At 39.1% G+C, this 14288-nt stretch overlaps 1 protein-coding gene across 10 annotated transcripts in view; it reads left to right on the top strand.

The window, feature by feature from the left end:
* LOC137192940 (LIM domain only protein 7-like) overlaps positions 1-1785 on the top strand; it is a 49388-nt gene extending 47603 nt beyond the window's left edge. For 9 of the 10 annotated variants that reach the window (XM_067604023.1, XM_067604029.1, XM_067604027.1 and 6 more), the window contains 3 exons: positions 273-381; positions 866-968; positions 1058-1785. In XM_067604023.1, coding sequence (XP_067460124.1) covers positions 273-381; positions 866-968; positions 1058-1080 — 235 coding nt within the window. In that variant the 3' untranslated portion in view covers positions 1081-1785. The remainder of the gene's footprint in view (positions 1-272; positions 382-865; positions 969-1057) is intronic. The other variant, XM_067604025.1, reaches the window with a different exon arrangement.
* The last annotated feature ends 12503 nt before the right edge of the window (positions 1786-14288 follow it).

Raw genomic sequence — 14288 nt, 5'->3', positions numbered from 1 at the left:
CAATAGACAACCAATCATTATAAAAAATAAAACAAATTTCCAATAATTGGCCCATATTCAAGGGAAATACTTTTAAAAAGCCAATATTGGCCAGATGTTTTCAGTAAAAAACAACCACATCAGCCTGACCCTAGTGTATTCCGGTGTGAATATGTGTCTGTGTGAGTGTGTGTGTGTGTGTGTGTGTGTGTGTGTGCGTGTGCTTGCATTCATACATGCGTCATGCATGTGTGCTTGGCTCTCAAATCACAGCTGTGCATTCTGCAATCCAGGTCAGTGAGTGGCAAGAAAATCTGTACATTCTGTGACACCCCGCTGGGAAAGGGAGCAGCCATGATCATCGAGTCCCTTGGGCTCTGTTATCATTTGGGCTGTTTTAAGGTGAGAGTTCAGCTCCTGTCGGCCCGGAGCACAACGGCAGAACACCTCGGCCAATAACAACTAAACTAGATCATTCCAGACTCTTTCTTTTACCACTAACCCACTAAATAAGATTGGATCTTAAGGTCCTGATCCCTTTACAGCAAAGTAGATTTTCTGTGATGCCAACAAGATCTTTATTTGTGCCAAAACCTGCAAGCCAAACTAATCAACCCCTTACTTTGTTTCTTTCTACCATCCTTAATTCTGGCTGATTCATCCTGGAACTTTAGTCTTCACTTGAGTGTGGTCTCCTGCATCTGAACAATGATCCTCCCCACTGTACCCAGTCTTTGTCTGTGTCCTCCCTTCATTTTTCTCTTTCTTTACATAGAGTCAAGGGCCTTCGTTCTGTCTATCCTCATTACTACTATTGTGGCACTTTTTGGGTTTGTTTTCACCAGCTGAGTAGCTCTTTAACTTTTCCCTTTCTTAAACCCTTCAGTGTATTGACTGCAAGTCTGACCTTGGAGGATCAGAAGCCGGGGCTGAAGTCAGAATACGACACAAGCAGCTCTACTGTAACTCCTGCTACATGCGATTCAAAAGTGAGTTCTTGATCCAGCTGATCGGCATGCAGATGTGTTGTTTTTTTTGGCTTTCTTGTAATGTAATGTTACTGTTTGTTTTCTTTTAGCTGGCCAGCCAACCTCCATGTGATGTGACTGTACTCCAGCAGATTGATGAAGAGACTACTTGTGACAACAACCCGTGAACATTGAAGTGAACATTGAAGCCATAGCAAATAGCTGGGACTCCCAACTTTGGACACACTTCCATTTATGATTCTTAAAAAACCGTTTGACTTGCTGATCATTTCTGTTTTTACAGTGTGTGATTGAGAGGGTAAGCTTGCAAGGAAGTTTTTCTCTAATGTGTTTATATCATATTAAGTATTACAGTTGTACAGTGTAAGGGTTCTGCATGCACCAGAGATTTCAATATTTTAGCCATGAAACTAGTCAAGCATTAAATTGCCTATACTATTACAGAGGCAGATCTTTCCAATGACCTTCACTGAGGCAGATTTTAGAGATACTGGGAGAAGTATCTAGGATCATCTCCTCTTATTCATGCTTCTTTTCCTGCAAGTCTTGCAATATTAACACGTTTGTTGTCCAAGGTATTCTTATAATGTCTATGTGCCTTTTTGTTTGTAAGAGGGAGAAGAAATTAAGATCATTAGTAGTCTTTCAAAATGTATTTAAAAAAAAAAAAACGTCTGCTTGGATATCACTTGTCTGGAGTTTTCGCTTATAGATGGAAGATTGTACACATAAGCAAGTTTCCATGTGAAGAATATATCATTAAGGAATGGAATTGAGGCAAACAGTAACATTTGTAAATAAAATGGCTAAATGCTCATCTTGTGTGTTGTTGTTTACTTTTTTTTTTTTTTTTTTTTTTTACAGTGAAATTGCATAAGTCTTTGCAATGATATTCCAGTATATGATGCAAGGTATTCCCTGCCTCTGTAATCAGGAATCATTATACTCATCGCTCTCTGTCGGTCCCTCTATTTCTCTGTAGCGCCACAGTCATACTGAAAGGAATTTCAATGAGCTTTTGTGCAAAAGTTCAGAGGACCTGCCTGCTTTGTGTTCTCCAAAGCCAATTTGTCATGCATATTTCATTCAGTGCGCATGCATTACATTTGATTACACTTTGATAAGCTATTTTCTTAATATATTCTGTCATTCTACCTGTTTCATGAAATGATATCTGCATAAACATATATTGAATATTCATACACTCTTGCCTGTTCATTTTGCAGCTCTCAAATGAATTTAAATAGCAAGGTAAGAAATTGTCCTCATTTTCCACGAATGGAAATAAGCTCTATTGAAGCAATATATGGAAATAAGTCGGTCCGAGCACAAATTGGCTCTGTATTCTTGAGGTGAAGCACAAACAGCCCCTGGAGGCAGACATCTCAAATTCTTAGATTCCATTTTTAGATTTTTCTTGGCTCTCTCGTGGGAGAGAGATTTTAATCCTAATGCTTAGAAAACAAGCACGACCTGAATGGCGCCAAGCAGAGTTGAGTGGCTGAGAAATATAAAACCGTTCAGGATAAGTATCCCATCTTTTTCCTTCAAAGCCAAGGCCGCAACCAGTCTTTGTGGAAGGCTTTGACGTGGAGACTCGATTGGCTTGTGTGTGTGTGTGTGTGTACGCTGGGGCTTACGGAGAAACAGTATGCTTGGCTGCTCAGAAGCAGAAGTCTGTAAAAAGATGGAACACAGATGGAAAAGCTTAGATATGCCTGCTCTACCCTCCATCAAAAAATAATTCCTAACTCTAACAGTTCACAGTCAGCTTCATTTTAATGCTCTCCCACTGGGAGAAGATTTCTCTTTTTTTTTTTTTTTTTTTTTTTTGGAGATTTCCAGTCAGGCCTGTGTGGGGAACTTTTCACCTTACAATCAACACACATGACTGAGTCCAATAATAATGCTCCATTTCCACCCCAGTCCTATTTTGAAGATTTTGTTTTTTTTTTCCCTAGGCTGTAGCTTGGACTCACCAGAAGGGGGCACTGTGGTCTAAAATTTTAGAAAGATAGACTGAGATGATCTTCCAGCTGCAGATGAATGATAGCTGCTGTTGCTTGCATTACTGAGCTTGTCATTTAACATTATATACATTTTGAGAAATGGAGGTGCTGTGTCCTTGGAATTAAGCCACAGAAATAAAAATGTAAAAAAAAAAAAGCATAATGCTTTACATAATATGAGATTTCATGCGTTTGTAAATAAATTATAAGTGACACCAAATTTTGGCTTTGAGCATTATCACTAGCTTGGCTGTCATGCTTGGACAGTCCTTGCCTTCTTAATGAAATTCTATCTCTCAGTAAAAGAACACATATTTGACTCTTGCTTGACCTCCATCTAGTCCCCGTTTGCTTTAAAGACATCTAAGCACCACCTCCTGCTATTAGAGGGAATGCTTTTCACACTTAAGAAAAGCCACCAGGCACTTATTCACCTGCAGCCTGAACTGATGCTATAATTACTCATGTAATTGCTGACAGCGTCTCAGCAGACCTGTTGCCATGGCTTGCAGGCGGCATGCATACAGCTTGAAGCTCTGTCATTAAATTCAATTAACTACAGGGATTAAAGAAAATGGACTTTAAGTAAATCTGTACATTCCCAGCACACCAGGATGAATCTGCAAGGCTACTTTTACATTCACGGCAGCATACAGTTTAGACGATAATTGAAAATGTGAATGGTTTTATAGATATAGAGACATATAACATGACAGTTAAAATACAACCTTGTAATGTATTCATGTAAGCTGTCATTACTTTTGGCTCTGCAGGCTAAACAATGACTGTGTTGGGTCGATGAAAAATCTGCAGCTATTGGAAATAATTTGAAAAATGTTAATGGGTGAAGCTGAATGTAGTGTGAATGTAAATTATAGCAAATGTCCAATATCTTGCAAGGCCGTACCATAGCGGCTATTAAAAGGTGTATGGATTTTTTTGCTGAGCAGGTAATCCATATGCATACCTTATGGGCTCTCATGGTTCAATCTTTTTTTAAAAATTCATTAGTTCTGAGCTACACGTAAATCTTTAAATTGATGCCTGTTCACTTTCTGCAAAAACATGTCTCTCTCTCATGGTGTCATGTTTATGCATGCGAGAACAGCATGGCACAAACATGATCAACGTTATCAGACTCAGTAGTAGCATTTCTGCTGGAGCTGCCTGTAGTGAAAACGCTACATAAAAGTGTTCAGTTACATGCAGTACTTACCAGTAAATTATCTTTCATGGGTGGCACAGGTGGCTATCAACTGTTGATTATCAACACATAATCACCTCTCTTCCGCAGACATGAAAACATTTTTTCAAACTTGTAGCCTATAGAGATATCGATCTGTGACCTTTTGTTCAATGAGGAAATGATCAGCCCAGATCCCTACTTGTCCTCATTACGAATGCTGACTCTAATCCCTGACTCACAAAAGGGTAAAACTCATTCAAAAGAGATTCAACCTTAGTGCAGAGGTGTTTTGGGGGTTTTTTTGTTTTTAATAATACAGGATTCATTTGATGACTGGAAGCTTTAAAGTAGTCCGAGTAAATGTGACACATTCACAAGATCGGGTCAGTTTTCTGTGAATGATCGTTAAACATGACTCATCGGGAGCAACGCTGTCATGTTCTTCCAATCATGTTACTTTTTTGACAAAGGAGGACATTTTTCTCTTTCTTTTCTCTTCAAAAGAACTGTGTCTGTGCAGGGAGACAGCCCAACAACCAAGAGAATTATTCATCCAAATGCAGGGGTGAACCCTGGGAAAGGAAGTATAAAAAAAGATATTCTTTCTTCTGTGTGCAAGATGCCATGAAGCCATGTTACAATCAGGAACAAGAAAATCTGATTTCGCTCCATGACCTTAAAGAGCACTCCGATTTATTTTCATTCCTCTACTTAGTGGCTGAGGAGGGAAAAATATCACTGGCAACGAGATGCATTGGACTTGCTTTTTCAGTTGGCAGGGAACAGAAAAAGAGAGCAGGAAATGTTACACGGATTTGAAATGATAAGACTGCATGGTCACAGCTGGAACACCCTGATATGCTTGAGACTGCATTATGCCTAGGGTGACAGGGGACCAAGTTTTCCGTCCTCATATTAATTCATCCTGCCCCAGTGCTATAGCTGAGAATGAGCTGGAATACTGATTCTCAGTTAAGCATTCCCCACTCTTTATCTGGTGTTCTTGTGTTTCAATCAGGAGAAGATGAACAGAGGAGAGTAATAATTCGTTGAGAGTCCTGTCATTGTTAACTACGTGCCAAATGTTGTACTCCACACACGCGTTTTCTATATGGAGCAAAACATCAAAGCAGTACACTACCTCACAGTGAGCTGCATCTGTACCAGCATTATCCCGACACCAAGACAGGTGTTTCAGAAGCTGATGCGGTACATTTAGTTGCATGTCACTTACAGCCCAATTCAGTCATACTGAACAAAGTAGAACTTACTTTTTACACCAGCAGGTATGCTGCTAGACTTTGAAAGGTGTATGAGTCCACAGATGGGAACTGCAAAACTTGTCTTTCTCAGACTGACAGGGACATCATACTGATCGTCAACACAGACTGGCACAACCTCATCTTTTACTCCCATTACCCCTGTCTCTGTTCCCAGCCCCTTGTCATCACTTGTCACCCAGGATGGAAGTTAATTAGAATTTTATCAGAAGGAAACTTAAAAGAGGAGATGACACACTTTCAAATCTGCCCTTCATTTGATGTCAGAAGATTCATTTTGACGTTTGCACTGCGCACGTACAAAGACAGACTGGTGGCATGGACATCCTGTTTGTACCTGCCACCCACAACCTCTAGCTCACCCATCATACACCCATGAGCTGATGTAGAAATGTCTTTTACTGCTTACTACTTTATGTCATTGTATATTTGTCATTTTGGCTGTTTACAACATTTACACCAAGTGTAAAACATATCAAGTGACACAACCAAAAACCATATCACTACTCTACACCCCAACTAGCTCTTTTGTGCATTCAACCTCACCTCTAAGTAGTCTTTTTTTTAAATTACCATTAATTTCAAGTTGTAAATCTGACACTGTTACCATTGCAAACTGCATAAATGCAGTGCTACATTGAAAGCCTTACAATCAATAGTAACTATGGGGTTATGGCTCAGCAAAGGGTCGTTATGTGTCTTGACAGTTTTATGCTGGATTACCTCTGTATCAAAGCAATAGTTCCACATTTTGGGAAATGCACTTATTCTTCTTCTTGTCAAGAGTTAAATGAGAGGCTCAATACCACTCTCATATCTGTACAGTGGATATGAAGCTGCAGCCACTTAACATAGCTTGACATAAAGACTGGAAACGGGTGTCTCTTTCCAAAGGTAACAAAATCAGCCTTCTAGCAACTAACACGTTACATCTCATTTGTTTGGTCATAGAAAGCTTTGTGTTTGATCTGTGTAAAGTGTAAAGACACTGTGATTTAAAGGGGGGGGTTATGTGCTGGACTATTTCTTGCATGAAAGCAGTTGCCAGACAACCAACAAGCGAGATATGTGGTAATTTAAAGTGTTGGGTAAGTTATGCAGGCCTTACACCAAACAACTTTTCAAGCAATTTCACTGTCACAGACAAATTTCCAATGTCAGAATAAAATCATGAGAGTTTTGCTAGAGTTGTGGCACGCTCCCATTATCTTAATCGTTTAGTGTAAGGTGGTCATAAAACTCAGTCCGAGCTGTCTTAAGTCATTCACATCTTGACGTTCCGATAAAATCAAACATGTTTAACATTATCGGAATTATTTTTAGTCTTGGCTCATGCAAATAGTGAAGTGCAATGACGTGAACTTTGTCAACAACCAATAGGTTCACTCTCTCCAGCACCAGACGGGAAGAAAACTGGGTAGATAGTAAACATGGCAGGGACTTGAGGGAGGTGCAAGAACATGAACAAGTCTCAGTTCTCTTGGACTGTGGAAAAGGAGGAAAAACTGGTGGAGTTGTGGCGTGAGCAAGAATGCCTCCTTGACGTGTCCTCCCATTTGTATGACGATAGAGTGGAGAAGTGTCCACATTCTGCGGTGTCTTCTCATTTTCTTTTTGGCTGGTTTTTCAGAAGAAACCACTGCATAAACAAGGGCAACTGTGGCCAAAAGCTGCTTCTGTTTTTGCTCCATTGTTCAACTGTTTTTTTTCTTGTAAATTTCCACCAGGAGCAGGAGGGAAAGTAACCTCAAAAGGAATCTAGTTGTAGTCTTGCAAAGGGTGACCCTGCAAGATCCCCAGTGTTTGCGTCAGTGACTAAAAACTAGATGTGGGAGGGTGTCAGACTTCAGTCTTTTAAAAGTCTTTTTAAAGTCTTTAACTGTATGGTAGGCATTACTTGAAATATGTAATCATCTACCCATATTACTCATTAAAAAAGTAATTACATTACTTTACTAATTACTCAACAGCAAACATATTTAGTTACATCATTTGTTACTTTTATTACTCAGCCCGGCTCTGTCACAGGTGTCCTTTAAAGAGCTTCAAAGCCTCTACACCCATATGTTACATGTTAAGTGTAACCCATGTAGAAAAATAAGTTGTGGTTCAACAAGCAGGTATTTACTGACCATCAACAGCTAGCTTAACTTCAGCCCAAACCAGCCAAGAGGACACAACATGCAGAGACAACTTTGGAGTTACCTGGAGTCACAAACTACTGGTAAGATGGCAAAGAAGTCGACCTCCAAACTGTCAAAGTGTTACTGGGATGACTAACTGTAATTGCTGAATTTCAAATTGTAGTCTCTTACACTACTCGTTACTGAAAAAGTAGTCACAATACTGTAACTTGTTACAAAGTAACTAAAAGGCTGCTGGCTGTAGCTTCATATTAAGCTGACAAACATGAGAGTGGTGTCCATATTCAAATAAAATACATATAATTAATGGTTGAACTTACACTACACAGTAAACAATATAGTCACTACATTACTAATTACTAATTACTAATAGAATTACATCAAGACCATACATATACAAAACATCAAATTCGAACAATTTAAATGGGTAGACAGGTAAAACAAAACAACAGGAACAGTCTCAGTTCATCTAAACATTGCAAAGAAAAAAATATATATTTTGCTTATTTATTTTGCAGGTCTGTCTTTAAGAATAACCTCCTTAGCTTCTTCTTAAAACCTTTTTTTTCCTGGTAGATTCTTGAGATACAAAACATGACAAACTGTGCCAATGAGATATGGCTCTATACATTACATCTGCAGAATTGTTCTTTGGTTGGGGTAGCATAATATGACCTGCCTTTTTTGTGTACTTAGAGAAAATAAAAATTTCTAATACAAACAATATGGCTATTTCAAAACTATTATGTTCCTTAACCTTTCTTCTTAACCTATCTTCAACTTTCAGCTATTAGCGATTCAGTGTCATCATCTAACTCTTAGCAAGAAAGCAATAAGCATATTTCAAAAAATGCCAAACTATTCCTTTAAAGGCTCTGCACAACCTCACAGGTGTTCACATATTACTCTGACTGATAAGACCTCTTATCAGGTTGAAGCTGGGTGGATATGCTTGGATTTACGTGACGTCACAAAACTCGATGGACCCATAACACTGATAACAGGATAAGTTGTCCCACTTCAACAGATGAGTACTAAGGAGAGTATCAGGGAGATGTCAATCAAGTCAATTTGTATGCTTCCTCACAGTCTGGCAACATAAATGAAAACACCTGCATGGACTACAGATATGTAGGGGCTTGAAATAAATCTGTGTTGATTATCAAAATGTATCAGAATTTCCTTAAGTATTTTTTCATGCTTTATTCCAATTAATAGAGCAACTGAAGCACATGTTGCAGTTTTGTTTTTCCAAGCCTTTAATAAGGCTAGAAGTACAAATTGTTGTTCTAATGAATGACCAGGAATGAAACCCTTAGTGAGTAATTTAATGTCTGTATGTTAAAGCTAGATTGCAGGAAAAGGAAAATTATAGTATTTTAATGTTGTTATTGAGCTGCGGTTACATAGCAAGATCACGTTCTAGTTGAAAAATTATGTATGCAGCTTCAGGATCCACCAAACCTCCGTGTCACATACAGCGAGCGAGGGCAAATGAGGTAGGAATGAGAGTGGGTTCTTCTGCGTGAGTGTGTCGGGGTGTGTACGCTGAGGATCAGAATTGACAAAAAAGAAGGAGCGCTGTTAAATTCATTTCTGTCAGGATAGTGTCACACTCACTCTTTGTGCCGCAGGAAGATGTGGAGAGTGTCTGTGACTGTGCATGAGTGCTGCTCATTCACCACTGGATGTATTAATGCCAGGACCCAGCTTTGTTCCACACTTACTCACTGTCTCTCTCTATGAGCAGCCATATGGGCTGAAGAGTATACATATAGGTATTATACATACATATGTAAGGATATGTACTTTACAACCTATAAAAGATTGTGACTAACTAGTGATAACTGGCAGTCACATTAAATGCACAATCTGAGGTGAAAAAATAGGCTCTGGACTCTGCTTTGTTCTAATCCCTCCTTTTATTTGTACTAAAATAGGATATTTTCTGTGGAACTCCAACCACTTTAGGCAGAACAGTCTATTATGCAGATTATGTAATGACAAATGTTGAGTTCAGTGTAATAGACTATTTGGTTGCAAGGTTTTGAAAGCCCAGATAATGCAGTAGGTCAGTTTTTATAAGGTCGATTACCCAACTCGTTTCATACAGATATAAAAATTATGACCACACCTTAACATGTAGCCATACTCATTCACACAAGCATTTATCCAACCAGAACCTTCACTCCAATGTGCCTCTCAGGGTCTCTTACTGAAATAATAAAAGGATATTGAGAGGAGTTGGCCACCCATTCAACCTAAGAAGAAAAAGTCTCAATTGCGATTGTGAATTTGATACCTTTTTTCAACAACTCTCACAGATCTGCTCTCAGAATCCGGACAGCTTTGGTCAGTGAAAGTTAATGTTGTCCAATGGATTTATTTGCTCCTGAAGCAAAAGATATTTCTGATTGTTTTTCTCCTTTCTCTGGCCTGAGAAGCTCTTAAACCAGAATAACAGTTGTATCAGTATGATCAAGTTGTTCCATGTCAGAGACGGAAATAAGTTTTTTGCTCTTTTTTATGGTTCTGGTTTGTGTGGAACATTTCTTTGATTATGTGTAAAGACCAGACTGATGACACATCAGTTTGAAGCATATTTTTGCCTGTGCATCTTTTCAGAGCTGCAGACGTCACTTACACAAAGCAGCACTTTATGTGCCTGACGGTGACTCTGCTTCCTGACATACTGTGGATGAGTTGTCTCAACCATGTGTGTGTGCGGTTTTAGACACCATATAAATTGTGTGCTCTCCTACACTAGCATGCAGAGTAAGTCAGGATTTGACTTTGACTATGCAAGGCAGCTGCTTTTTTATCTCAGTCTCAGCACACACACACAACACATGACACAACACAAATTGATGCTCTCAAAACATATGTTTGAACAACATGGAAAAATGACTTCTAGTAAGTAGCATTTACTGATTTGCTGTGTTTTTCTAGACAAGTTTGTGCTTATAGTTTTTTTGCACTGATGATTAGTTGCCATACTCAATGTGTCATTTGCTCTCTTCGCTCTCTGGAGGACATCGCCAACACACGCTACCTTTCCAGAACCACAAACATTGTACAAGACTGTTCACACCCTGGTCACCACCTGTTTGACCCGTTGCACTCTGGCAGGTGCTACAGGTCATTCAAAACACGGACCACTAGACTAATGAATAGTTTCTTTCCGAAGGCCACCTGCCCTCTAAAGTCAATCAAAAAGTAATCAACCCAGCATGCAATAAGAAAACTGTCCTTGTGCTACAACTCAATATTTACTCACTGTGCAATATTCACATCTATTTATGTGCAATATTTCATATTACTCCAGTGTATACTACATCTATTTTCATTGATACACTTTACCATTTTGTATATATTTATTTTAGGACTTGTGTTGTGTGGTTGTGAGACTATGTTGTACTGTGTTTTTAATATACAGACCAAGAGTAGCACTCCTAATTGTCATTGTATCTACGATACAGTGACAATTAAGGCTTTTTTATTCTATTCTATTCTATTGTTATTGTCCAAAATCAAAAGGAGAGAAAGGAATTTTGAACATACTGAACAAAAACTGAATTCAATAGATAAAAGCAAAGATTCTTCCCCATCCTGTGCCTAGGTCTGCACTGATTTGCTGAATTTACTTCTTGTCACACTAACTTTGTGTCTCCATGAAGAAACACAAGCCTGTGGAGTGATCAGACTCCTGAAAGGCGGCAGGCCAGTCAAGATGGGACTTTATTGTTGCCACGGCAGCAAGCGGGCAATATTTTATCTGAAAAGCATCACTAGAACATGAAGCTGTCAGTCCAGTCTTTTGTTTGTGGTCCATTCAACATCATTATCTCCCTTGCAGAGCTGTAATTACAGTATGGTGAATAGCTTTCCAGAACCCATCATTTCCTGCACTGTAAGCTTCTTGTTTTGTTCGTGCTACAACAGAGGAGCTGAGCTATTGTCAATATATCGAAATATTAATTTTCATGACGGCAGCATTGTGGAGAAGGTTTTGTGCTTTCAGTGTACAGAGAATGGAAATGAACATCGATGAGAACACTTTGGATGAAATAGTGCAGACAGTGTCTGACATATCAAAGAACTGACCTCAGCTGCACCCCTTGTGAATAGCAGCATGCTGTACACCTATAGGGTTTGACGTGAACCTCAACTCTTTTATTTAATATAACATACTCTTCAGATTCTCTACTGTCAGACTTTGAGTGATTTTATTTGGAGTTTAAAGCTGCAAATGGGGGAGTTCATATTTCTAAGGCATTTGCCCCAAAGTCCCAGGCGCAAAGGATGTTAATACAGCAGCTGCTATCTTCTTCATACTTGACTGCAGGCCCGGGGGGAATGAAGCTGGAGCCGGAGCTGGAACAGGGCACCCCTTAGGGATTCCTCCAGAGCCCTCGCTCCTAAATCACTGCTCAGCAATTTGTTTGTTTTGGATGAATGCTCATCATTCGAATTCACGTGAAGATAGGGAATAAAATTCCAATAACTTTCCCTCTTATATGCTTGGTAATTCAATACAAATACAAAACCTTAGTCTCATTAAACTTGCAATTACAATTTAAGCAAAGCTAAATAAAAGCCTTTACACCAGAGGGGAAAAGGTAATTTCTCTGCTCTCTGTTCTAATTTATTAGTCTGTGCAAATGTAAACCATACTCTGACGAATTAATGTCCCTGAGATCATGCTGTCTTGATTAAACATCAGTGCAGACATAGGGCTGAAGCTATCAGTTATTTTAGTAAAAATTCTACCAATTATTCTATCGATTAATCAAGTAATCAGATGCTATGCTAATGCTAACGTTACTTGGTGTCGTGTTCGCTCTGTGGACTGGATGCTTTCTGCTGAGATGCTGAAGCATTGACGTCATGCTATGGTTGTAGGCTAGTTTGGTTTTACACACTGTACAGACTTTTTGTTTTGTTTCGGCTTGAAATGATCCCAAACTTTGGACACTTTCTGTCATTTTCTCTGGCCTGTATCTTCTCTTCGCCCCTTGCTATTTACTCTTTCTTCCTCAATTTTGCAATCCATGCCATCAAATCACGTCCTCTTCATGTCACACTGTAGCAGGTTTGATACTTTTAAATGAAGAGGGGTGCCAGTCAGAGTCACGTGTGACAAATAATAATTATAAAATAGAAAGAAAATAGCTCAGTCAAACTATACAAAACAATAAAGCAAATAGCAAATAGCAATGAAATATACGTCACCAAAAACCAGCACCGCACAAACAAATAGACCACGACTCAATTCAGTTTTCAATAGGTATATTAAATCAAAAAAGAAAGCAATATTGGTGTGTGTGTGTAAGTGTGTGTGCGTGTGTAACTCGTCCCACATTCTCAGAGTTCAATCCACTCAGTAAAGAGTCCATTTTGTTTTCCCCACAATCCCAAATCAGTTTATGCAAACATGCTCTATCCATGCTAACAGGCTAGCTTCACCTTTTCAGCCCTGCAAATTCAACCTGCCAGCACCCAGGCTACAAGCACAGCCTCCAGTGGAGTTTAACTATTTAAAAAAAGGTGCAAATTCACAACATAATCAACCTTGTTGTGTTTAATCTTTATTTAAATTGCATTATGTTGATTATATGTGGCGGGAAGCAGGCAGATACATGGCCGAGCTAACGTTAGCAATAGCGCCTGGATAGTTAACATTTAGAAACCCCCCCACAATGAAAGACAAGGGGTAAAATGGAAATTCATGACAACAAAATGATAAACAAAGTACGCAAACAACACAAACACAGAGCTACATAGATTACTGTGGCATTCAGGTTTATTTTCACGTGAATTAAATGAAGGTTGCCCTGACAGAGAGAAGAGTTATCTGTTGATAGATCTCGAAAGAGTGTGTTGCTGAGACAGGGACAGGCCTCGAACAAAGTTCATTTTCTCCTGATTTGTCTGTCTGAAAAATGCCATTTTAGTGTCAGAGTGTTCAAAAGATAAAAAAATTGGGTCCAATATTTACTTCAGTGACTATGGTGTGAAACAGACTGATAATCTTTGCTCATATACACTTCTCCCATTGGAGTGAATAGACTCAGGACGCATGACACAGATACAGGAAATGACTCTAAGTGCGTCGTCTCCTTTCTGAACCATCTCTGGTTCACTTCAATCCAGTTTCACAAACATAAAAGAAGGACAACTCAAAAGTCCGCTCTGGGTTGTACTGCAGATGCCCACAAAACAAATCAAAACAGGAAATCAAAACTGAAATAGCAGTGTCTGTATCCACATTTCAGCAACAGTGATTATCTACAATATATAACATTACACTGAGTACTCACGGTACCATCGAGCAATCAGTCAGCAGCAGTCAGTTAGGTTTGCAGAGCTGGCAGTTTGCAGTAATAATCATCTGTGCGAAACACAGTGCACTGTATAAAGTTATATGGATTAAACGAAGCTTCCATGCAGATAATTTGCAGTGATGAGTTTTATTAATCAAGTTACTCGAGTTTCTCCAGGAATCGTTTCAGCCCTATGCAGACATTAATTAATATACAAACCTCTCTACCAGGTTCCCTCAGTATGCTTGAGTCTAATAAACTTTACTACAAATTCCACGGTTGGGAAACAAAGTGATATACCCAGACCACCAGTTGTCCCCTGGCTGATCCTCCTCCTCCTTTATTGTCTGCTTGCAATCCAGCCATTGCCTCTGTTCA

This window comes from Thunnus thynnus, chromosome 11, assembly GCF_963924715.1.
Source record: "Thunnus thynnus chromosome 11, fThuThy2.1, whole genome shotgun sequence".
In the NCBI taxonomy this organism is placed as follows: Eukaryota; Metazoa; Chordata; class Actinopteri; order Scombriformes; family Scombridae; genus Thunnus; species Thunnus thynnus.
The sequence above is the reverse complement of the archived record's forward strand: the minus strand, read 5'-3'. Positions and strand labels throughout refer to the sequence as shown.